General features: G+C 38.5%; 2 protein-coding genes across 2 annotated transcripts; both read right to left on the bottom strand.

Annotated features, from left to right (window-relative positions):
- Positions 1-6656: 6656 nt before the first annotated feature.
- On the bottom strand, positions 6657-10635 carry fetub (fetuin B). The gene is made up of 7 exons (XM_067398480.1): positions 10421-10635; positions 8681-8794; positions 8509-8596; positions 8269-8435; positions 8021-8134; positions 7831-7917; positions 6657-7401 (listed from the first exon to the last, which is right to left on the bottom strand). The coding sequence occupies exons 1-7, from the start codon at positions 10616-10618 to the stop codon at positions 6730-6732; spliced, it is 1440 nt and encodes a 479-aa protein (XP_067254581.1). The 5' UTR covers positions 10619-10635; the 3' UTR covers positions 6657-6729.
- Positions 10636-12356: 1721 nt separating this feature from the next.
- ahsg1 (alpha-2-HS-glycoprotein 1) lies at positions 12357-16885 on the bottom strand. Its single transcript, XM_067398479.1, has 7 exons — positions 16635-16885; positions 16387-16494; positions 16181-16265; positions 15781-15947; positions 14419-14535; positions 13860-13934; positions 12357-13021 (listed from the first exon to the last, which is right to left on the bottom strand). Exons 1-7 carry the CDS (start codon positions 16833-16835, stop codon positions 12497-12499), a joined length of 1278 nt encoding a protein of 425 aa, XP_067254580.1. The 5' UTR covers positions 16836-16885; the 3' UTR covers positions 12357-12496.
- Between the last annotated feature and the right edge of the window lie 8366 nt (positions 16886-25251).

Genomic DNA, 25251 nt, shown 5'->3' with positions numbered 1-25251 from the left:
AATATTACAACGGACGAGGAGTAAAGGGAGAGTGCAATATAAAGGGAGTGATGATGATAGAGTCAAGGTGCAGGTGATGAGTGATGATGTGAGAATGACGAGGGAAGTGAGTGCAGGTGTGGAAACTGGAGGATGCTCGGAAATGGAGGCCAGGGAACAAGGGATCTGTGACAAATAGTAATAGGTCTGAATTGAAATATATAAATTGTACGTTTTAATGGATCACGCTACAAACATAATGATCTTACATGATGCATTGCTGTGTCCGTTATTGCATAATTCCCACTTTTGGACACTTTTGCTTTAATGGACATTAGACAACACTGCAAAATCAAGCTGTTATATTCATGTATTTATTGTCCAACATTCCCAATATTTCTGATGCATGCCCTTAATTTAATTTCATATGTTGGTATTAATTCAGTGTTTATAATGCTAATACTTGAACTTCAAAGAATTTGTGAAAAAAGTGGAAGACTTAAACACAAAGTAGGTCAAATAAACTGTTAAAAGGATTTGATGATCACTAGTGATAGTATTTTATTCTGTGTCGTCATCATTCAGGTTGGATTTCAGCTTTAATGTATGTTATGTTTTTTTTTTTTTTTTTTTTTTTTAACAAAGCAGCTGATATTGCCATAGAAATTAGTGGACTGCCGAGTTGCTAACACCCCAAAATGGCGGAAACGCAGGGCTGCTGCTGCTGTTAGAGCAGTGGTTCTCAACTCCAGTCCTCAGGACCCTGCTCTGCACATTTTGTATGTCTCTCTTATCTTACACACTCAATTCAGTTCATGCAGACTCTCCTAATGAGCTGATGATCTAATCAGTGTTAAATAAGGGATACATACAAAATGTGCAGAGCAGTGGGTCCCGAGGACTGGAGTTGAGAAACACTGTGTTAGAGTATTTTCTTTGGTAAAGGCAAAGCCACTGGAAGGCAAACCTGCAACCTTTAGCCAAAAAGCGTAATGGGTAATGCTAACGCTCCACCTCTGGCGGTACGCAGGGAAGGAGACCAGAGGGCTTTTTTGAATCGATGTCAATGGATGAGAGGCTTCACTCTTACACTCTTATCTCCATATAATAATACGATGTCTGATTCAGTAATTCATCAGACATCGCTCCTAACGGTTTATTATCATAAAAAGCATAAGGGTTATGTTATAATTATCAAATGATTAATTGATGATACTTGCTCATGTGATTGCTGGTTTTCAGTCTCTATCAGCTTGCAATATTATATCTTTTGCTCACGAGAACACACATGCATATTAGTTTTAAGCCGGCCAGCAAGGTAGCCAAGGCAAACATAGCCTTAAGTCACTAGTGTTAACCCTCTGGAGTCTGACGCTGATTTGGGGCCTGAAGAAGTTTTGACATGCCCTGACATTTGTGCTTTTTTCAGTTGTTCAAAAACATATTAATGACAAAAGTGTCATTACACTGTATTCAGCACAAACTAGGCTACCATAATATGTGACGAACATGTATGCACATGTTTGTGTTTTTGAAGGAATAACGTTTATGTGTGGTTATTGAAAAAACAAAAAACTTAAGTCACTGAAATAAGGCCAAAAATATATATTAAATCTGTGTTTACAAGACTTCTGAGTATTGGAGGTTGTAGGCTAGAGTTTTTGCTTCAAAATTATGAAAAAAATTATAATGCCTACTTGTTCATATAAAACAATACATTGATTTAGTTTTTGCAAGACACTTTTTGTCAAGAAACACAGTATGCATGGAGGTGTGAATGATCATGAATAATGGCTCATTTACACCTGAGAGGACAATAGAATTGCATAATAATGACCTGAAATGACTTGCATATTAATGAGGCCTTTCAGTCAGGTAGGCTGTGAAAAAAACCTCTGTAATCATGTCTCAGCTCAATTTAAAATAATGGTATTCTATTATATTCTTTAAAATATAATGTATTTCTGTGATGCAAAGAGTCTGAATATAGGCTTTTGGTTTAAAAGCATGCACATTTGGAGAAGTATTGATGGATTCTCGTATGTGTATGTAAATTTTCTACACAGAGGAGTTATATATTTCTTATGATTCTATATTCATTGTCATAACTATGAGCGCTGGTGTTTTCAGGTGATACTTGCAGCCGGAGGGCGCTCTGTACACCTTTAGTCCACAAATTATTCTAAAGACGAAGAAAACATTTCAGGAATGGTGTTTTTAATTCATACTTGCAGCCGGAGGGCGCTTTCTGTACACATTTAGTCCACAAATTATTCTACAGAAGAAGAGGACATATCAGGACCTAACGGCATGTCTTCCAAAGGTCGTTAACCATGGCTTTTACATACAGATAATCACTTTTCAAGACAATAAATACACGATTGAGACGATGAATGCCTGTATTGACTCCGTGGGTGTGGCCGATAATGAGCTGAATCACGGTCTTCTGACATGTGTCTCTTTTCATACAGATTACTGTAACGAGGTTAGTAGATATGGGAAGAAGGAGGCGGGAACCGGCGAACATTCAACCAAACTTTAATATAAAATAAACAAACAAAACGAAAGTAATGCCGGCAGACCCTCGCGGACGTCTGCCGGCCACCCAAACATAACAAAACATAAAATAAAGTCCAGGCCTGGTCCTCTCTCGTCCTTCATTGTAGTCGCTCCTCCTTTTATGCCTCCGGAGCTCCTCCGTGAGAGACTCGAGGCCGGCACGCCTCGCCGGTGACGTTCATTATCACTCGCGTCACCGGCCTCGCGCCGTTCCCTCACGGCTCTCGCCCGCCCTGCTCGTCACAATTACATAAACACAGAATTTTTGTTTTCGATATGACTTACACGATTTAAAACCTGACATTTCAACGTATCTTTAGACATAAGTGTAATTTTTTTGTGATTAGTATTCACTAAGTTATAGTTTATTTTCTGAGAACTATCAGATTAGACTTTGTTCAGAGGGAGAGGACAGATCATGCATCATTTTAGTTCTTTATTTTACAAAAAGCACAACATTTTGTTTTTACTCTGAGTGTATATACATAAAAGAAGATATTCTATGGTTTCAATTGATATATAACTTATGTCTCTATGCCAAAAAATGATGGAGTATTTTAAGTCTGTTTTGCTGCAATGTGAAAAAAAAACTGCAAAACGCGCCAGAGTGTTTTCAGACCTCAGAGAGTTAAGCTGCTCGGGAAGGTAGCCAAGGCACATAGTCTAAGGTCAAAAGTGTTAAGCCAGTCAGCATGGTAGCTAAGGAGCATATAGTCTTAGATCACTATTGCTAAGCCAGGGTTATGTACAGAAGGGGATGGAGACACAGATATAGTTAATATACAGTTTATTAAACAACCAGAGATCGATGGCAGAGTGCAGGTGAGTGGAAGCAGGTTAAGTTTGTGACTGAAGATGATACTGGATCTGATACTTGTCTTTATCTTTCCCAGGGATCATGGAAGCAGGCAGGCGTGGAGCAGACGAGACACGATGACACTCGCAGGAGTCACATGGAATTCTGGATACGGGTAAGTAGAAGTTAGTAGAGTCCTTGAGGTAAGCATAATAGGTAGGTATGCGTTAACAAGAACGGACAGTGACTGAATGCTCTGGAGTGTCTTTATGCTGCTTTGGTGATGAGTGCTGATGCGTGTCCGTTGTGGCTAGTTAATACTCAGGAGAGGGAGTGCGTTGTGTTTGGGTGAGTGTAGAGCCTGGTGCGTCTGTGACAGCCGGTCAGCAAGGTAGCCAAGGCACACATAGATAGTAAAACTTGTGGTCCCATTAAAAAAATAAAAAATAAAAAATTGCAGTACATATGTCTTGGCGATAGATGTGATGTCTTGGGGGGTGTTTGTCTATCCATTCCTGTCTTGTTTTGGTCTCAGTACTTGCTCAGTACTAAGTCTCAGTACTTGCTCTGCTGCAGCAGCAGCATAGCAGATGTATTCCGCCAAGACCAAATACATTGTCATATCCATTACCATGCCAATCTCAATTATCATACCACTATCCTGAGAGTTGTCAAGGCAGAATTCCATTTATTTCTTATTGAAACCATTATAAAATCTGTAATACAGTCCTGGTTCAAGTGAGTAGGTGTTAATTTATTAGGATTAATGCTAAAAAAACTTCATCCATCCATTCATTCCTCTTGTGTCACAGTCACCATCTTGTCCCATTTGTTTTGGTTGTCATGTGCTTGCTTGTTCTAAGTTCCCACCACCCATCAATCACCATGGACGCTAACCACCATCACAGCTGTTCATCATTTTCATTGTGTATTTAAGTTCCTGCCTGTGTTCTGTTCAGCGTCCAGTATTGTTAATGTTACATGTGTTTGCTGTTGCCGTTATTCCAGTCTTTGAGATTAAACTTTGTTGTGTTACTTGAATCTTCTGCCTTCTTCTTCCTTGGAGCACACGCGTTACAGCTTGTCCTATGTAAGGTCACAGGGATGCTGGAGACACCCTGGATGGATTAATTTTGGTTTGATTAATAAAGTTTTCTGGTATGTCTCATTTAAGAAAAGTAATCATTGGGTTGCAAAGTAAGAAAGAGATTGCAGTATTTTACATCTCACAAAGATTAAAGTTCAATTTTATTAAAGTTACTTTTTTTAAATAAGACATCCTTGATGATGTGATTAAATGAGACGAGCTTATATCTTACTTTATTCAAAAAGTATAGTGTCACAGTTTTTCAATGTATGAAAAGCGGCAATTCCTTATGTATTATTCAATATATTGTAATATATTAACACAATATATCATTCTGTATATTCAAATATACCGTTAAATCATTTAAAATATTGATCATTCATACATAAGGAAATATATTTTCTTTGTGCAAGGGTGTAATGACATTCTTTTTACATAATATTTTTTACATTTATTCCTTTCACTAAGTTTACAAATTTCTTGGGATCAGTGGCTGTTGGTTGGATTTTGATACATCCTTAAACACTTTAAATTTAAACTTGATGCAACAGAAGATACAGTATAAGTACAAAAAACTTTGGCCAAACTCCCCAAATTCTATTATTTTTTTCACACAGATATTTTTTTCATACAATATTTGACCATTTGTGAGTTAAATCAAAGTTCAAGCTGTCTGCCTGTGGTTCAATACCAGCAGCTCTTATGTTCAACACAGGTCAGAATATTACAGTTTAAAAACTGAAAGCACAGTAAAAAGAATGTTAGAATTTGTAGTGTCTCTGCCACCAGTCTCTGCCGCTATTTCATTCTCTCTATGTAATGAAAGTTTGATTGTTCTGCACCAAATAAGCTTGAAAGTACCAGTACCACAATTCTGGTTAATGTTAATTTATAGATACACTATTGCTGATTTTTAGTTCTTAATGCATTAAAAAAAAATGTAAATACAAACTCTAATATTAAGTGTCACCAAAGCATCCTAATGAGATGCCCTTGAGAGGTAGGATTTAAGGCACATAGAAAAAAGCATTTTGGTGTATTTCTGTTCACATAATAAAATAATTTCAACACAAAATCAATATTTCATGTCTTTATCTTTCTTTATTGATTGATTTTGTAAGTAGCCATAATGGTTGACTTGTCTGACTGTTATCGTATCTCAGCAGTACAATCTGTGTGATGTTCCATGTTCTGTACTGGAGTTGATCTGTATGTTATTTGTATATTTTTTCTGCTCTCACCTTTGGATCAGAGCTTAAAATTAGTGTCTCCACTCCAATCATCTGCACTCTGTAGGTCCATAACTTTTCTGCTTGCCACATTTCCTCTGCTTGAAAGTCAGCATCCAAGCTTTGATAGGCCTACCTATGAATGTCATCTAAGATTTGTTAATACAGAAGCATGTAGATATACCCTCATGTCGTCCCAAACCTGTAAGACTTTCATTCGTCATTGGAACACAAATTAAGATCTTTTTGATGACAGAATGCTGTCAGATTTCCTTCCAAAAACTCCCTTTGCAACTGAAACTTTGACGCTTCAAAAAGTTCATAAAGAGATTGGAAAACAAAGAGAAGAGAATTGGTTACACAGCACGTCTGAGCTTCCGGAAGAGGTTTGTTCTCGTGCGTCATTCATGTTAGGTTGAGCTTCTGCTTATGTTCGTTGATCGAGGTTTATATGTGAGTAAAAGCCTAAATTAAATCTGTTCATCATAAAAAGAAAAATTTGGATTAAACCACTACATTAGTTTTCCTTATCTCTTTATGGACTTTTTGAAGCATCAAAGTTTCAGTTGTGAAGGCAGTCTATGGAGGGAAATGTCCTGTGTATGTGTTCTGTGTTCGAGTTGAATCTGTAAATTATTTGTCTATATAATTTCTGTTCTCATAAAATCATTCAGGGTTTCCATATAAATTCTCTGCACTCCTTGTGTCCTTCATGTCACCAAAAGACCATTTCTAAAAAAAAGAACTTTGATCTTACTGATACCCATTCATGAAGAAATTAAAGGTAAATGCAGAAGGGTTTATGAAATTAGTCTGCAACACATAAAAAAAACTAAACAAAAGGAATTTGAAATGTGATTGCAAAAGGCTTGGGACTTGATTTTCACTGCAGGTTTCATTTCTCAGCAGGTTAGATTTGCTCAATGTTGTCATACTATTATGAAGATGACATTTGAAATGATGATACATTTGAAAAGAAAGCTAATCACACAGCAGCAATGACTGGCAAAGCATGTTTTATTGCACAAAGCACAATAGTACCTCTTGCAGTATTTACTACACTGTACATTCAAAGGTCTCTACACAGTGGATTTAAAGAGCGGATCCTCACTGACGACCTGCTTGAGGATTCCGTTTTGGATGTTGGACTGTGCAGGGCACTCAGGGGACGTGGTGCTTGGGAAGGGCTGGATGGTGGGTTCCTTCTGTCCTGGTATCTGGGGGTCAGGGTGGAATGGGAGGGTGGAGGCCTGTTCCGGTCCTGCAGCAGGCTTGTCAGGGAAGGATGGAAGTGTCATGGGCTTATCCACAGGAGGAAGGACATTGACCATGCCATCAGGGCGCCTCACTGTGGTTTGATGTGCATGTTCGTGGTGGTGGTGATGGTGCTCGTGCTCGTGGAGGTGTCTGTGTTTGTGCTCATGGTCCAGGACCAGCTCATGGTCGTGTTCATGGGTCTCCTCCTTTTTGTGACCGTACTGGTGGTGATGGTGCTCCCATTCATCCTGAGCATGCTCATGGGCCTTGGCGTGATGGGTGTGAACATGGTCATGATCGTGAGAGTGGGTGTGTCCGTGGCCCTCGCCATGTTCGTGAGTGTGGCCTGAAGAGTGTTCTTGGTCGTGTCTGTGTGCGTGGGGTTTGGTGTGATCATGGTCATGGTCGTGTCCAGTAGACGAGCCTGTTGTGCTGCTGTGGCTGTGGTCCAGTTCACCTCCGATCAAGTGCTTTTTCTTCTCCTCTTCAGCCACCTAAAAACACCAGTAAATGAAAATGCCATTAAGCAACTCTGCTGATTTTCAACCAGCTTTGTATGGTTACAATGTCAGTAATATGTGTAAATGAACAAAGTGCACTCTTTCTGTGTTTTATCTGCACTTAGTTATCCCTGTTTATTCATCAGCAAATGTCAGTCAAAAGACATGTTTTACTTTTGACAACTCCAGGGCTTTTGTGAAAACTACAGATTGCTGCCCACTCACAGACAGTTGGATCAAGTCCAGTGCATTATGTTTTATTCAAGTCATGTACCAGTACCACTGAGATATAAATCACCTTTCCACTGTTTTTTTTAGTTCTACTGAAAGCCCATCTTGAAAGTGGTGAATTGCCCCTTTAAGAGAAGTGGTTTGTTTTGATCACAAACATACTCAAATGCTGTTGAAAATGGGTAATCTTACCTCTGGTTCAAAGATTTCACACTGAACACTGAGGTGCTCCTCACCAGTGACTGTGACAGAGTGAGAGGCTTTGCAGAATCCTTTGTGCTAAACAGTGAAAGATCAAGAACATATGTGATAAATAATCATTTTAAATAGCAAAGAGAAACACAGCATATGATGACTGTATTAGAAAAGTCTGATCACTTACCGCAAACTCACATGCCATGACATCACATTTGGAGATATCAGCTATGTCGGTTTTGGAAGAGCAGACTGTCTCTTGGATGGTGAACTCCACACTGTAGAATCTTCCGAAGTGAAGCTATAAAGACGAATCAGATTGTGTCATATACAAAGATCATATCCACATACAGTACAATATGATGAAGCTTTCTGTACAAAAAAAGTGTTCTTCCTCTTTCTTTCTCATGCTTAGTTACTTGCTCACTTACTTACCTGAGAGAAAACTCTTGTAATGTTCAGAGGAACAAAGTAGTTGGCCAGCGCACTCTCTTTATTGTATTTCTCCATGCCTATCTTCACTGTCTTCAAGGCTTCTTCGTGATCCTGAGGGAGCTGTACAGGGCAATCTGGGCACCGTTCCCTGATTTTGGAGGCAGGCACTGCCAAGAGAGAGTCATTTTATTGGATTTGCCTTCTGTCAGCATATGATGACAAAACCTAGTTGGTTATTACCTGGCCTCACGGTACAGCTATATTTGTACAGGCGGGTCACTCTGTGAACTCTGTTCATATACATAACTGCTTTGCACTGTCCATAGACCTGTCAGTTGAAAAGGCTATTAAAATGCTGAACAAACATCATTAACAAGTTATTTTAGTTTTTTATGAATTAGCAAAACCATACTGGGTACTCTTCGGGGTTTCGGATTTCACAATTTCTCCAGTTTTTCTTGCTGAGGACATGACACTTGGTCTCCAAAACATCAAATGTGAGATAGAAGACAGTCCCTGTTTCACCCTAAAAAGAAAAAAAGAAAAACGTTAGTAAACATTTGTAAAAATGTGTTCTATAGGTAAAATGATAGGCCATTGCTTTCCTTTAGATAGACAGACAATGGGAGAGTTGGATACCTAAAAAAGTATTTGAGATAAGTATTTTTTTTTTCAGTTGCTAACATACTTTTGTCCAATCTGTAGTCACATTTTCAAAACTATAAACAAAATTACCACGACATCCATCTATTTTGGCCATACCATTGACACAATTCATGTCATTTTCACACAAAATGTAGTCATTTCTAAAATGCTTAAATTTTCTTTTCATACAAGCTTACCCCATACCAAAATCATGGATCTTTCAGATTTTATGTACAAATGCTTAAACACAAGTCAGAAATGAAGACCTAATGTTACAATCTTTAAATATAGTATAAAACCTCCACTTTTGCAACAACAGCAGCTCAAAAGAATTGAAAATATATAAAACAAATACTGAAACAATTGATAAGCATTTTTAATTAGCAGATCACTGAAATATTGAGAAATAGCAGATTCCAATCTCAGTTGGAGGCATAGTTAGGTGTTGAAGTTCTTTTCATTACATGAGTCAGATTTTGAATCAGATTTGTTCAGTGTGGATGCAGAATAAGAGAAAGCAAAGAAGCAGAGAGAAAAAAATGTCTGGGTAAGGGAGAGGAGTAGATGAAGGAGCAGAGGAGTAGTTGGATCAGGACAAGGGAGAAGAAGAGTTAGGGGAGAGGAGTAAGAATGTGTGCTGGATTGTGCATCTTTTCCCCCTTACACATGTGGAACCTATGAAAGTGTATTTCTGCCATGGAATAGAAAATAAAAAAAGATAATTGTGACTTTTTATCTCATGATTATAACTTTCTTTGAGAAAAAAAAAAAATAGATGTAAACTCACAATTGCAAGAAAAAAAAATAGAATTGTGAGATAAGTCACAATTACCTTTTATACTTTTTTACTCTGTGGTGGATTTGTTGTTAATCAATAGCAGCAATCTCAAGTTTTTATTTCAGTAAAAGCTTCATACTACAAAAATTTTACTACAACGATTCCACTACCACTGTTCCATATATGCAAAATATGTACTAACTACCAAGGGGACACCATCCCATCCTCTATAGAGGAACCATGAACACACCACCCCACCCCCAGAAAGCAATTTCAACCTGCATAGGGGACCCATTGACCAGGGACTGCCCTTAGCAATTCTGTTACTTTTTTTTTTTTTCTGCTGTACATTCTATAAAGTAATGACTCATTCACTTTTAGATAGTATGTTGCTATGTTGCCAAGAATGTACACATTCAACACTCAACCAAAAATGTAGAATGCCTTACATGTAAGCATTCTACTTTTACTGCAGTAAAAGGAAAAGGGATTTTATCATTTTGAAATGTAAAGTTTGTATTTATTTAACAAAATATTAGAAAATTATATATTTGGCTAATCATGTGATGTAGGTTTGTTGCTGTGTTAAGAGTTTACAAAAAGTACTTAAAGTATTGGTACACGCTTGTTAGCAATTGTAAAAAACAACAACTGTAAATTACTTTTAAATGAATTTAAATTATTACTCTTTTAATAGTGACTATTGACAAGAACCTGAAAATGACTCACATGCTTCATGTGATGGACATTGCTGAGACGATCAAGGCTGAAAATGTAGCCCTCAGTGCGGTCCAGATTGATTTTGTTCATAGCTTCAGAAGCAGCACCGCTAGCTACAGCATCTTGGCAGGATCCGGGGGCCAAAATATCCACAGGGGCCCCGTGGACACACAGGAAGGCCATCATCAATGCCACACAATGCTTCATGGTGGAGTTGCAGTCGTTCACCCAGGCACAGCAACAAAACTAGATGGTCCATGGAAGCTTATATATACATTATTTAAAAGCCAGAAACCCCTCTCTCTTCTCCTGATAGGCTACTGATATCTGATTAAATGGACGATTGATTTAGAGAGGGCAGGTTACAACATGCTGTAAACCTGTATGGCTATACTGTTGGATGACGAGTTCAAATACCTCCAGTGTTTGCAAACTGAGGTTGTACCCTAATCAAATCAACTGAGGATTTCATAACACATTCTTCACATGATACAACATGAGGCCAGTGATTTTTATCTTGCTGCAGTGAAAATACTGGAGGGTCAATCTCAAGAAACAGTGTCCTTTGTCTGCAATGTGCATCCCCATGATTTACTACTAATTTAATTAACAAGATAGTGAACTTCATTTGACTCTATTTAGCATGTTTTTTTTGTTTGCTTGTTTGTTTGTTTTTTAAATAAAACATTTTGGTCACACTTTAGGTGTCCTTATTACTATGCACTTAGATAAAAAAAGAGTACAATATATTATTGTGTTATGTATATTATTGTGTTGTGTTATCTAAGGGTGGGTTAAGGTGTAAGGAAAGGTCAACAGTATAATTATAAATGTAATTACAGAAATTAATTACAGCTATAATTACATAGTTATTTCTAAAATATAAGTATGAATGTAAACAATCAGTACATTGTCTTAAATGATTAATTTTTCAATGTTAGTACACTGTAGTTTGACACCTAATAATATAAAGAGGGATAAACATTTTTTAATTAAAAAAAAATGTTATTATTGTTATTATTTTAAACTTTTTTAAATGTATTTAGTCATAATATACTACTACTAAAAATAATGTTATTTCACTTTCTGTGTAGTTTTTTTTATGAATTTTCTGAGAACTAAAATAATTTAATGCTTTAGGTTTAATAGGGATAGGTTTAGGTTTAAATTAACTATTGATACGTTACTGTTTGTATTTAGGGGTCTGTTTTCTGAGAATGAACCCCAAAACCTTGTCTTCTGATCAACCCTTCCCTCCCACCCCACCCCCCAGATAAACTAATCTTTTTCTAACACATTATCCAGAAAAGTGAGGCACTGATTGATTCATTGTTCTTTAGACTTGTTCTTTTAGTGCCTTAGTTTGTAGATTTTTTTTTTTTTTTAGAACACTCATTTTTAATAACTGTATTCTTCATGTATATTAATTCCTAAGCTTTGCATGTTTCTCTAAATTTTTCCATGTAAACATAAGATTATGTCACACTGTGATCTGTGGACTACTTGTGAACACAACATTATATGATTAAAGGGGTCAGGTTAACAGTTAGTTCTTCTGGTGTTAAGGAATATGCTGCTTTCTCATTGGGACTGTAAACGTGGCTGATTGTGTGTTGATGTGTTTATCACCTCAGCAAATGGACTTTTTGAACTAAGGAGAAACGTTACAGCATGTTTTCTTAGTCGTCAAGCTATCTTATATTCAAAAGATCAATGAAAATTGAATTGCTCATGTTATGAACCCTTTAACGTACAGTGTAAATATGTTGGTTTATGTTTTCACATCTTTTGTTTTGGTTGTTAGATTGTTTTTGGCAACTTCTCCTTTTCAGGCATCCTACAGTTATGCATTATTTGATTTTCTTGTCACAGCTGTTTTGTAATATTGTAATAGCCATTACAAAAATTATCTGTGTTCTGAGACCTTTATCATTCAACCACACTGGTCAGTAAAGAGTATTTATTGGACTTGGAATGTACCGGAGACATTTACACTCTTATGTTGTTCAGTTTTGAATATTTTCCCTTTCAAACCCTGTAACATGGGATAACATCTAAATGTTTCTCAAAATATTTTAGTGTTAGTTACAGAGGAGGAGCAGAAGGAGGGGGTACAAGGTCTGGAGGGCCCCTGCAGAGACGTGGTGGAGGGAAGGGGCAGATTGGATAAATAGAGGGGGGTATTTTTACAAAGCCATGGCATGGAAATTCATGGCGCCTCTCAGACGCTGGTTCTGGAAGCCCTGAAGGGCCTTTTGGACAGTGGTGTGGATGTTCTGGGCGGCCCTTTTGGTCAGGCGTTTTGTCCTTGTGGTCATGGCCTGCATGTTCTGGACGCCCCCTTTGGTCAGGTTTTTTGTCCTTGTGGTCATGACTTGCATGTTCTGGACTGCCCCTTTGGTCAGGTTTTTTGTCCTTGTGGTCATGACCTGCATGTTCTGGACGGCCCCTTTGGTCAGGCGTTTTGTCCTTGTGGCCATGCCCTGCATGTTCTGGGCGATGGGGGTGAATATGCCCTGGTTGATGTTCTGGATGGTGGTGAGGTGGGTGGCCATGGAATTTACAGTCTCTCTTTGACTGAGCAGGGTGTTGCATTGGATGAGTGAAGTTCTGGAAACAATTAGAGCACAAGAATTACATAGTAATTACAGTTTTTCTCAATTGCTAAAACACTAAAACCCATTGGCTGAACAAAGTTCTCAGTTGCCTGACCTCATTTAGCTAATTGTGCAGTCTGTTGTCAATACATAAAATTTTACATGGTAAAACAAAATTTGCAGATCTTACTTAAGACTTTTCAGCAAAACTCTAAACACATTCTCATTCTCAAAACACATTCTGCACTCTAACGTACATGTCATCCACATGTTATGACCATATTCATACAGTTGTCTGTTTGAATACAAAATTTGGAAATTTTGCTCTACATTGTACATAACACACACCCATATCGAAAATGCATATTTTGAAGCAGTTAGTGTTCATTTTTGAAAATGTATGTTTCTAATAAGTAACTAGATAAGAATGTTTGGGGTGCGAGTGTGTGCAATTTATGCAGTAGAGCAAGAAATATTACATTTGCAGAAATATTACATTTGTTTTGAGATTGAAAACGTACTTCTCCCTGAGAACTATATGTTTTGAGCAATGTGTGTTCTGTTTTTTGGTGTATTGTTTACTGACTGCTTGATAGTGTATATCATTTTGATCACTTTGTTTATGATTTGACAGCAGTGCTTGATTTTGAACACAGGTAAAACTGTTTTGAGGCGAAAGTTTCATTTTGCAAGAGGAGTCAGAGGTTTTGTAAATAGTGCTTGAAGATGAGGTTTTGTGTTTAATGATTTCAGAAAATGGAACAAGGTTTTAGAAATTGTGTTTTAGCAATTGAGAAAAACTCTAACTGGGTCTTACTTGTCCAGTTTAAGCATGTAATCGAGATAGATACCTGAGCTTTGTAAATTTCACAATCCACTGTTGGTTCCTCATCTCCGACCTTAGAGGATTTACAGAATCCATACCGCTAGAGAAAGAAAAAGAGAAAGAGAAAGAAAAAGAGAAGGTGGTCAACACTACAGAGCTTGAAGGAACTGAAGGACTTAATGAAGTTGCCTACTATTAAGGCAAGACACTACAGGTGAATTCTTTATTTATAAACAAAACAGTACTGGAGCAGAACAAGGCAAACAAGGACAGCAAATGATATACAGGTGTAAATAATAATGTTACTATAGAAACAAATGTGGACAAAATCAGTAACTAAGGAAACCAAAACTAAACAGAAATAGGAACCAAAGGAAACAGAATGTCAAAAGTATAGTCCATGAAACCAAACATAACCTTAATAATCTACAGATGCAAATAGATAAATTGTAATGAAATAAACTTGTTTTTTTTTTCTTGTTTTTTTCACTAGTATGACGTATGATGGTTTTGGCTGTAGTGTCACCCTAATTATAGTAATTAAAGAAATTAGTTATAAAGTAATGATTATGCTGTGTACTTACAGCCTGATCCCCACATAAAGCCTTGCATGCTTCTTGTTTCTGGGATGCTTCCTTTTTTGGACAGTCTGTCTCCATAATGGCAAAGTCAGCAAAGAAGCTTTGACCCGAAAACATCCACTAAGAAAACAGACAAATATTCTGTTAACATTCAGTTGCAAACCACTTTAAAGCAAAGAACATTTGGGGGAAAAAAAAGAAAAAAAAGTGATTGTGTAAAGACCATATTCATACAGTTGTCTGTTTGTATACAAAATTTGGAAATTTTGCTCTACATTGTACATAACACACACCCATATTGAAAATGTATATTTTGAAGCAGTTAGTGTTTATTTTTGAAATTGTATGTTTCTAATAAGTAACTAGATAAGAATGTTTGGAGTGTGAGTGTGTGCAGTTTATGCAGTAGAGCAAAACATCCAAGTATCGTCAAGTTATGTTTACCACAGACCTTATTTTACTCAGAAAAACACCATTATAAAAACCCAAATGAAAATCTTAAGGGAACACTGGCAAATTAGTCTTCTGGGTTTCTTGCAGCACTATGCTCAGTCCTATAAATGTCTGTCAGTCTAGTTTTCCAATTAAGATGACATTACCTTGAAATGATAAGTCGACATTGTAAGTTGCTGCCAATACCTAATTCTATAGAGGGAATAATGATGAGAAGAAGTCTTGGCCAAATATTATTTCAGAGTTAAATAAACGAGAGAGAAGGTAATGATGTATTCTTTAATGAATTATCTAATTTAACTTAATGATCGGGTGAGGGTGATAAGCGCATTTTCATCTCTTGTAATAGTGCAAAAAGCTGCCTGAACAGTTCATGATACTACAAATATGTAGTCTATTACATACAAAAAATGTACACTTATTATTAATGTTTATTCTTGTTGGCAGTTTTTTTTTTTTTTTTTTTTAATTATGATTAGTTTAATTATTATTAACAAATTAGTATATCATGGCAAACCAAATTAATATAAACTGATGAAACCACAAAGCTGGCACGGGTACAGTATGTATAAAATTACAATGTAATTGGCTGTTATTTTATTGTAAAGCAAGCCACAAGTAGGATAAATCTATGTGACTATGACATTTTTCTGTTTGAGCGATTTCAAACACAGCAACTGAGTCGACAACAAGACTTGATTCTTGTGCTGGAGTCGACTCCGACACTAGGGCTATTAACAGTCAAGGAATCAACTCTTTTGGAGTTGACTCCCCATCACTAATTACAAGTAGCATTTTGACACAACTTTGGAATGGAATGATTCGTGTAATCGAGCTTGTGCCACTAAAAGCATTTCTGCTCATGTACCTGCGTAGAATATTCAAGCTTCACCCAAGTTTGAAAGACGTCACCTGTGTGCTGATCCTTCCCACTTCCATCAGTTTAAAGTAAGACGCATGGTTGGATTCTTTGTTGAATTTCTGCAAGGCAGTTTTCACACTCTCCAGACCCTTCGGCTCATGCAAGGGCAGAAGACTGGGGCAGTCAGGGCATGTTTTCACAAGTAATTCATGTGAAGCTGGAACAAAACACATAACTATGAGCAATCATATACAACCACTGTGTGAAATGCAGCTTATTTTGACTTTGCATTATAATTTTACAGGAGCTACATTATCTAATTTCTGTACTCTTTGACAAAGTGAGCTTAAACATTACTCTGGGTTCTTTAAAAAGACTATAGTTTGGACCTGGGGTATTAAGTAAAGTGTCTGAAGAAGAAAAATCATTCTATTGATTTGTTTACAGCACCTGGTTCAGTGTCACAGATGTAGCGTTTTACGGCTGCTTTTCCCTCAACACTGGAGACAGTCACATTACATTTTGCTGTCACTTTCTGTCAACAGAAAATATTAAAAGACTGTAATTTATGTATGTACAACTCACAAAAGTCACTCTATTCATTGCAATAAAAGGCAGTAAAGTAGAGCTTAAAGCATTTGTGATGTTCAGCTCACCGTCTCAGATTCCATTCTAGCGACACACTGATCTAAAGGTTTGGGATTGACAATGTGGCATTCAGTTTCCTCTAAGGTAATTCCCAAGATGACCTCACAAGGATCAGTCTGCACAGAAACAAGACAGTTTGCACATCATAAAAATGTTTTTCTTTTATCTTTTTTCTTTTATTATGTTGTTGAAATACTATTCATACATTCTTTTGAAACAACAACAGCCACAGGAAAACACCGTCATAAAAACTCACCTTCTCTGCACTGCGACTGTCTTGTGAGACAAATTTGAATTTGTATCCATGGCGGTGATGTTCATTAATGAACCGCTCAGCTGCTAATGTAGCAGTTTTGTCCTGATCTTCTTGGCACTTGTATTCCACATCACTGTCTGTCGGGAGGCTGGCCGCGTGTAGAGCCGAGACCAAAGCTACTAATATCACCAGTTCTCTCATAATGAACACAGACACAAGCTGTAAATCTTCAACCAAGAAAAAGTTCTTCTCTCTTGTCCAGACCTTTATAATATACACCGTAGGGGGACATAAGCAAACAATTTAGAGCCAGAGATGCTTGCCAATGTAAATGATGTCAAAAACAAATATAAAAGAGGGACATGAGCAAATGTCATGTCAGAGAGGATAGTTAACTCAGAAGAAAAAAATACGATATATAGCCCGTGTTTCTGAATTACGATTAAATGGGTCATTCTGCAGTTACAGTTGCTGTCACTCCATTAATATGCTTTAACTCTTTATAACTCTAATATTTATAGTTCTTTTCATTTTTATATTTTCTTTTCTTTTTTGCATCTTCCATGCAAATCATGTATACTACTTTGACACAAATTGAAATAAAAGTTCATTTAATAAAATATTGTTTCATAATTTACATTAAATAAGTGTCATTAATTTGATGTTAGTTTGTGTTGGCACAACATAATGCTAGTGCTGTCAATTGATTAAAAACAATATTTATCATACAGTGTGCCTATTGAATTACATGATGAGGTTAAATCAAAATAACTGCAACAAATTACAGATAAATATTTGCTGACAAATGTCCCTAAATGACAGGCAATTCAAAAACCTAATATTACAGTTTTTCTTGATTGCTTAAACAGTACAACCAGGCTTTTGAACTAAAATTTCAAAACCATAACGCCATTTATCAAAATGCACACCCATTTCCCTAAACTATAAACACTATTCCCCTTTTGACACATGAATCAGATCTGTTGAACTGTCACTGCAAAACTCTACACAGAAATCCCTTCATTTCTCATTGCCTACACCAAGTTGTCATTTAGAAAGCACTAGCATTCAATATTGTTCACTCAAGTCAGCATAGCTTGAGCTCAATTAGCACACAGTTACCCACGCAGGAACACTAATAATCAACATTTTTCACACACCAATCAGAACCTTCAATAGAGAGATAAAAGAGCACGAGTCAGTTCATTCAGTTTTGGAACAATGGATCCAGATAGATGTGATTGAAAAGGTCGAGGACACCAGAGAAGAGGAGGAGGAGGAAGAAGAGGATGAGCAAGAATGGTAAATAGTGGAGGAAGAGCTGAAGGAGGAGGAAGAGGAGGAGGACAAGGATGAGGATGAGGGGCAAGGAGACAAGGAGTCTCAGATGAAATTGGTGCCACTAGTTGACCATGTCCTTGTCGATGGTATGACTATGGGAGGCTGGGCAATGAGTTCAGCCAAACTTAAGTTGCTTCACCATCACCTCGACCATAAGAACCTTCAGGGAGGAAATCAGGTAGCCCTCATTGTACTATACTGTAACTTTTAAGTGCTGTACTCTGTTACAACACATGCATTAAATTGCTTTACATACAGATAGAGTTTCTGTCTGCTTCCATTTTGTAAAAAGGATGTGTTACAGTTACAGTAATCAGTACTTCTATTTTTGTAGGACACAGAGACGATGGAAGAAGCCTGACTAGGCATTTCAGTTGATGCGTGCCAGGGGTGGATCAGGCATGCAAGAGGATTTTACCACCGCCGCCTGGCTAGGGCCAGTACAGCCTGATGAGATTATCTGGCCTGTCACAGACCAAAGATGTGATGCTGGGGCAGAATATTTTTTGTTGTTGTTTGTTGTATTGTACTGTACAGTACATTAAGGAAAAAAAAAAAATGTGCAAATGTATACACATGTTCATCGTGTGAAAAGTTCAGTGAGGGGGAGAACCACAAACAACATAACTTATTACTGGTTTTTGGTTTTTGTAGTATTGTTTTGAATTTATCTCACCAGTGTGTAAGACTATGTTGTAGTGTGTGTATTTTTGAGGGCTTGTGTGTGATGTCTGAGGGCAAAGTTTTGTTTTTCAGTAAGATTGAATGGTTTTGAGTGTAGAGCTTAATTTTGACCTGAAAATAGGATGTTTTGGGAATTGGGTGAGACGTTATGGATTTCTGTTTACTGTTTTTGAGAATATGAGGCATAGTTTCAAGTAATGTGTTTAAGCAATCAAGAAAAACTGTATTGTGGCAGATGAGGGCATTGAAAAGACATAACAAAAGATTTAATTTCAGAAACATTTCATTCAACATACAACATATACCTTTCAGTGCTCTGTAGTCCATGCTAATCTATTTTGCAATCAAGCACTGACTATGGACTCTTTGGGTCAATTTTTATGTGTAATCAAGTTGTGTTTCAATGAAAAAAGTTGTGTTTAATGAATAGATAAGTAATATAATGTATTATAACTGTGGTTGCAATTATTCATAAGACCATATAATGCATAAGGTACATTAAAAAGGCATAATCAATGCATTTAAATACTTTTATAATGCATTAAATATAAAGGCTTCAAGTAAAGTGTTACTAAATGCTCTTCTAAGTATGTGCATACGTATTCTACAGTAAACAATCAGGTGAGTGGTTGTTTGAACTGTGAGGCAAGATATTTCCTGCAGATGCCATAGGCAACTACTAAAAGTTTTACTTTTTTCAGAATATTCTACAACTGTAAGAATGAAGCATATCTCAGTAGTTTACTATTTTTGAACATCCATTTTTGTAAACTGTTTTAAAAACATTATGTAGACATGTGAATGAGCTGTATACATGTAGTTTTGCTTTTGGGAAAAGCACCGAAATCAATCCTAACATTTTTGTTTTTGTAATACCATCTTGAAATCAACTTCATTATGAAATCTGTCAGTGGTGTTACTGGTGCCCAATACATTTTAACTGGTGAAAGAACTTTGAAAAACGATTTACCTATGAGCTATGAAATTACAAAGAAGATTAATTAAACAAATGTTCCAGGTTCAATGCAAACTTTATGGACAACATCTGCTGCATAAAATTGGTTATCACAGAACATACATACAACCTACATAAAACAATACCAACCAATGGTTTAAAAGACTTATTCTGTATGTGCATACATGTTGATATTTTTTAAATCAAGGATTAAAGGGGATCAAGTGGTCAGCACCGATACTGAAAAAAATCAATGCTTTATCCGAACTGAGTAGAGTGAAGGTAAAGTTCACCTCCAAACAGCCAATGAAAAGTAGGGCACTTGCACAATTTGCAAGGCAACTATTTGCTAAACTCTGGTAAACAGAATCTGCTGTTACTTTGCCCATGTGGGGGTGGGCTGCCTTATTAGCCTCATTTTTATTTGGCCATGATGCAATCAATCCAAATCCATTTCAATCTAACTATTAAAATGGCACATACACATGTACACTAACTACTCTCAGTTCACACTATGATTTATTAAAGACTATATGACCATGTCATCTTACTACAATGAGTGGGGTTTTACAGAGAAACTGCTATTTAGCTAAGTTTTGGTTTTGTGCTTACATTATTGTTTTTGGAAGTGGACTACTGTCTGAAATATTTACTGTTTTTACTGTATTTTTGATCAATTAAATGCAGCCTTGGTGAGCAGAAGAGACTTCTTTCAAAACCATTTTAAATAAATTTTGTATATAGTAAGCATTTTTGTGGAATGCCCTGTAGGTGTTGGGGTCCCCAAAATTTAAAGACTTAGGGCCTCTGATTGTGTCAATACAGCCCTAAACATTGTTGATTTGAATAAGTTACATATGACAGTACTGAATTATTATTAAGTGTACATGATCCTTACAAAGAAAGTGCTTTTTTGCATGGATTTGACCAGAATATCAGTGAGCTGATGGCAGTCCATCAATGCTTCTGAGAGCCAGACACGGTAAGAACAAACTTCTTCATCAGTGTAACTGTCTCAAGCTTCTCTACATCACTGAGAGAGTTTATCATATTTATTGTAGTACAATTCATGTACATTTATGTTTTTAGCACAGCTAAAGCACATTAAAATGTTCCACCTGAAATTAGAATGCTCTTAAAAACTGAAAGTCTTACCCTAAAAAAAAAAAAAGAATTAAAATTATATAATTACAGTGTGTTCAAAGGTTCTGTTGTTTAACATAGTGATTGTTCAGCTGATGAAACTTTCTATACTTTCAATATACAAAAACTCCCTGAAACAGTTTTAAAAGTTGTGAGTTGTGAAAATTACATGAGGATTTAGGACCTTTATACAGTGCGTACCATTGTAAAGACTGTAATCCTATCTGTCACAGTCTCATTTTCATTGGCGTTCAGTGTTGGGGGTAACACATTACTTTTAAATTTACAACAAAATGCTAAGTTACTTTTTTCGAATAAGTTGCAAGTTACTTTCTTTTCCCATTTACTGACTGACAGCTCTTCTGTCCCCATGTTGAGAGAAATCAGGTGTGCAGAGGCATTGTGTGCTCTATGTAAACATGATGGTTATTCTAGACTAGTTCTAGACAAGACTAAATATGAGCATACTTTTACTCATTTACTTCTTCTCCTGCATCCCATTCTTCTGTATTCTTCTGTATTCCAGGGTGTGCTGATCACGAAGAACAGATGCAGGGAATCCAGGGAGAGCGGGAGAGATGATGAGGGAAGTGAAATCAGGTGTGGAACAGGGAGGAACATGGGAAATGGAGTCTGGGACAGGCGTGACTGTAACAGTATGTTGGATTTATTTTTGATCAATGGCAGCAATTTCATGTTTTCATTTCAGTAAAAGCTTCATACTACAATGATTTTACTATAACAATTCCATTACCACTGTTCCATATTTACAAAATATGTGGTCTGCGTAGGACACTAGCTACCAAGGGGACACCATCCCACCCTCTATGGGGGCAACATCAACACCACACACCCAACCCCAGGAAGAGATTTCAACCAAGGGGGCAACTAATGTTCTGCATAGGGGACACATTTGACCAGTAGCTGCCCTGAGCAATTCTTCTTCTCATTTTCTTATTTGTTGAACTGGCCAGATGCCCCGCTTAATGCATGCTTTCTGATGGGCCTGGACGAGGGTACAGTTCTTCTGCTGTTCTAGTGAACCTGCCTGTTTCTTTTCCCTAGTCGAGTCTATTAATCTGGTTCTCTTTTTAAATGGTTCCAAGTTTGAAATTGAAGAGGTTCAAGAGTGAATTTGTGTTCCTCGTCCAGTCCCCTCAGAAAAGCACGCGGCCTGGTCAGTTCACCCACAGCCAGTTTCCTCCACGTATCCCTCCAGTGGGTCTGCCCAGGTTGTCTTGCCTTTCCCAAAGCCCAAACCACCAAAACGAATGGCCTTCTCTCCCGCTCTCCCTGGATTCCATGCACCTGTTCTTCGTCATCAGCACACCCTTTATTTTGGACTCACTCCTTGCACTCCTTGTCCGTTCTTGTTGTTTGTATGGTTGTTTAACGTGTTCGCTGTTCTGATCCCTTGGTTAATAAATTACCCTATTTCGTAGAAGTCCGTTTCTGCCTTATTCCTGCTGCAGCCAACACAGTTTTTAACACATACATGGTCTTTGGTTATTATGGAAGCTTTTTTCTTACCACAGAATATAAAAGCATAAAAGGTCATTGTGACTTTTTATCAAAAATATTTTTTATTTCGCAATTGTGAGTTTACAAAATAAACACATCTCACAATTCCGACTTTTTTCTCTCAATTCCTAGTTTATCTCACAATTCTGAGAAAAAAAGTCAGAATTGTGAGACAAACTAGGAATTGAGAGAAAAAAGTCAGAATTGTGAGATGTGTTTATTTTCTATTCATGGCAGTAACAAGCTTTCATAGGTTCCACATGTGTAAGCAGGAAACCATAGAGATGCACAATCCAGCACACATTCTTCCTCCTCTCCCATATACCTCTTTTTCTCCCTTGTCCTGATCCAACTACTCCTCTGCTCCTTCGTCTGTTCCTCTCCCTTACCCAGACTTTTTTTTTTTGCTCTCTGCTCTGTGTTGTTCTGCATCCACACTGAACAAATCCGATTCACATAGTCCTATTTTACTGTTTGTAATGAAAAAAAAAATCAAAACCTAACTATGCCTCCAACTGAGATTGAAATCTGCTATTTCTCTATATTGCAGTGATCTGCTAATTAAAAATGCTTATCAATTGTTTCAGTATTTGTTTGATATGTTTTTCTATACTTTTGAGCTGCTGTTGTTGCAAAAGTAGAGGTTTTATACTATATTTTAAAGATTGAAACATTAGGTCTTCATTTATGACTTGCTGTGTTTACAGTTTTTGCCCGTTGCTTGAACACATTTTACAAAACTTCGCTCATTGTGCCAAAACTCTACACACAAGTAAACGTGACACAACACTGGGAAATATACCATTCACATCTCTGTCAAATTGAAACTCTACTATCAAAACCTAAACTCTGCTATCAAAACCTAACATTCCTTTGTCAAAATGTAACTCTGATGACAAAATGACACACACTTGCATCATATGAATACACTTTCAGATCAGCAGCAACACACTAGTCTACTTTATATAAAACACTGCAGTCTTTAATTCCCTTTCGTGGGAACTGTCGACGCTGCGTGGTAACGCATTGGGAACCTTCTGCGTGATGTCGTCACTGAAGCACTCATGTATCTAGCCAGAGACGGGTGACGTCACGGACCAGGAAACTATAAACAAAACATTATCATTTTGGAAAACATTATCTCTTCGTCTGAGGACAAGAGTGTTATTGTGGACCACACATATATATATATATATATATATATATATATATATATATATATATATATATATATATATATATATATATAGTGAATAAGACACGAGTGAAATGGCGGAAGGCAGACAATTTAAAAAGTGTGTTCACCCATGCACACGGTTTATTCCAGATGGGGACACTCATGAGATGTGTGTTGTCTGCCTGGGGGTTGAGCATGCACAGGCAGCTCTCGAGGGGGCTGTCTGTGTTCATTGTGAGAAGCTCACCCTCAGAGTTTTAAGATCACGCCGGGCACTCTTTCACGATAAAGAGAGTGCTCCGGTCGGCGTTCCCCGCGGATCGGGTCCCGCTGTTGCTGAGGCGCAGCGGCGGCTTCATTCGTGGGGTTCGCAAATGGAGCTGGCAGAGGGGGTTGAGACGGGCCCAGCCTTATCTCGCCCTTTACCTGCCAGCCCCAGTGCCTCTTCTCAGGCGGCGGAAGCACGCGCTGCGGTTTCTTCCCCCCAGAGAGAGGCACCCGCGCTTCATCTCTCTTCCTCTGAGGAGGTTGATGTGATGAGCGTGGGGGAAGAGGAACCGCCATCCTCTTCCCCAGCACATGAGGAGCTCCTGGAGGTAGTGACCAGGGCTGTTGCCAAATTAAAAATTGACTGGCCAGCAGAGCGGGCAGATACTAGACCAAAGAGTAAGCTGGATGAGCGCTTTCTGCCCGCTCGGTCACTACCCCAGCGTCGGGGTTTGCCCTTCTTTCCGGACCTCCACACCGAGGTCTCGAGGTCTTGGAAGAAGCCGGCATCATATCGCGTCTTCAGCCCCCAGACCTCAATGTATAGTAACATCGTGGGGCTGAAGCAGCAAGGCTATGCGGCGATGCCTCGGGTGGAAGAGACGCTTGCGGGCTATCTCTCCCCCGAGTCTGCATCGTCGCTGAAAACCCCGACGTTGCCCACCAAGCCATTAAAAACTACATCAGGCTTGGTGGGCAAGGCTTATGCGGCAGCAGGTCAGGCAGCGGCATGTCTACATACCATGTCGCTCCTACAGGCATATCAAGCCGACCTGCTGGGGGAAGTGGAGAATAGCGGGGAGGCCACGTATGAGTGCATCCAGGAAATCAGGATGGCAACTGACCTGGCTCTCCGTGCCACCAAAGAGACGGCAAAAGAAATCGGCCGCTCTATGGCAGCATTGGTGGCTACGGAGAGGCACTTGTGGCTGAACCTCTCGGACATAAGGGAGCGTGACAAAGCCTCCCTTATGGACGCGCCGCTGTCTCCTGCGGGCCTCTTCGGCGACGCCGTTACAACAGTCGTCGAGAGGTTCCAGGAGGCTAAGAAACAATCTGCGGCGTTCCAGAGGTTCATCCCCCGCAAACCAAGAATCCCTCCCCCCGAGGCTGATGAGCGGGATCAGCCTCGGCCGTCAACGAGCTCCTCAGCGCACCACAGAACGCAACAAAAGATTAGCGTGGCCGCCCGTGCTCCCCCGCAGAGAGCTTGGGGATCGGGTCGGCCCGCTCAGCCGAAGCCTTCTAGGGGCAGAACGGACCTGCGCGCCGTTATCCTGGCCCGGAAGGCTTCGAAGCGGTCCTGATGTCTGTGGGTCAGGAACCGATGAGGGCGGCCCCCTCCAAAGGGAGCCGGCGAAAAATACATCTAAAAGCCGCTTCCCTTCGGCGCCCTCAGGGGATCGTTATGCCAACCCTGCCACCCAGGGTGCGTCAGGGCGCAGCGGTCTCCACCGACCCTCCGAGGAGGGCCGGCCACTTGATTCGATTGTTCTCTGCCGGTGCGCCGCTTCAGAGCGTCGAATCAG

The sequence above is a fragment of the Chanodichthys erythropterus genome, chromosome 10 (genome assembly GCF_024489055.1).
Source record: "Chanodichthys erythropterus isolate Z2021 chromosome 10, ASM2448905v1, whole genome shotgun sequence".
NCBI lineage: Eukaryota > Metazoa > Chordata > Actinopteri > Cypriniformes > Xenocyprididae > Chanodichthys > Chanodichthys erythropterus.
This window is presented reverse-complemented; position numbering and strand designations above follow the sequence as displayed.

Bases quoted from the DNA above. Each gene is read 5' to 3' on its own strand.
- fetub (XM_067398480.1), bottom strand. From the start codon at position 10,618: ATGAAGCATTGTGTGGCATTGATGATGGCCTTCCTGTGTGTCCACGGG. The intron at 8,795-10,420 runs GTGAGTCATTTT...TTTTCTTTTTAG, and splicing joins ATGTCCATCACATGAAGCAT to GGTGAAACAGGGACTGTCTT. The intron at 7,918-8,020 runs GTAAGTGATCAG...TTCACTGTTTAG, and splicing joins TCATGGCATGTGAGTTTGCG to CACAAAGGATTCTGCAAAGC.
- ahsg1 (XM_067398479.1), bottom strand. From the start codon at position 16,835: ATGAGAGAACTGGTGATATTAGTAGCTTTGGTCTCGGCTCTACACGCG. The intron at 15,948-16,180 runs GTGCTGTAAACA...GTTTTGTTCCAG, and splicing joins CATCTGTGACACTGAACCAG to CTTCACATGAATTACTTGTG. The intron at 13,022-13,859 runs GTATCTATCTCG...AATTGTTTCCAG, and splicing joins GTGAAATTTACAAAGCTCAG to AACTTCACTCATCCAATGCA.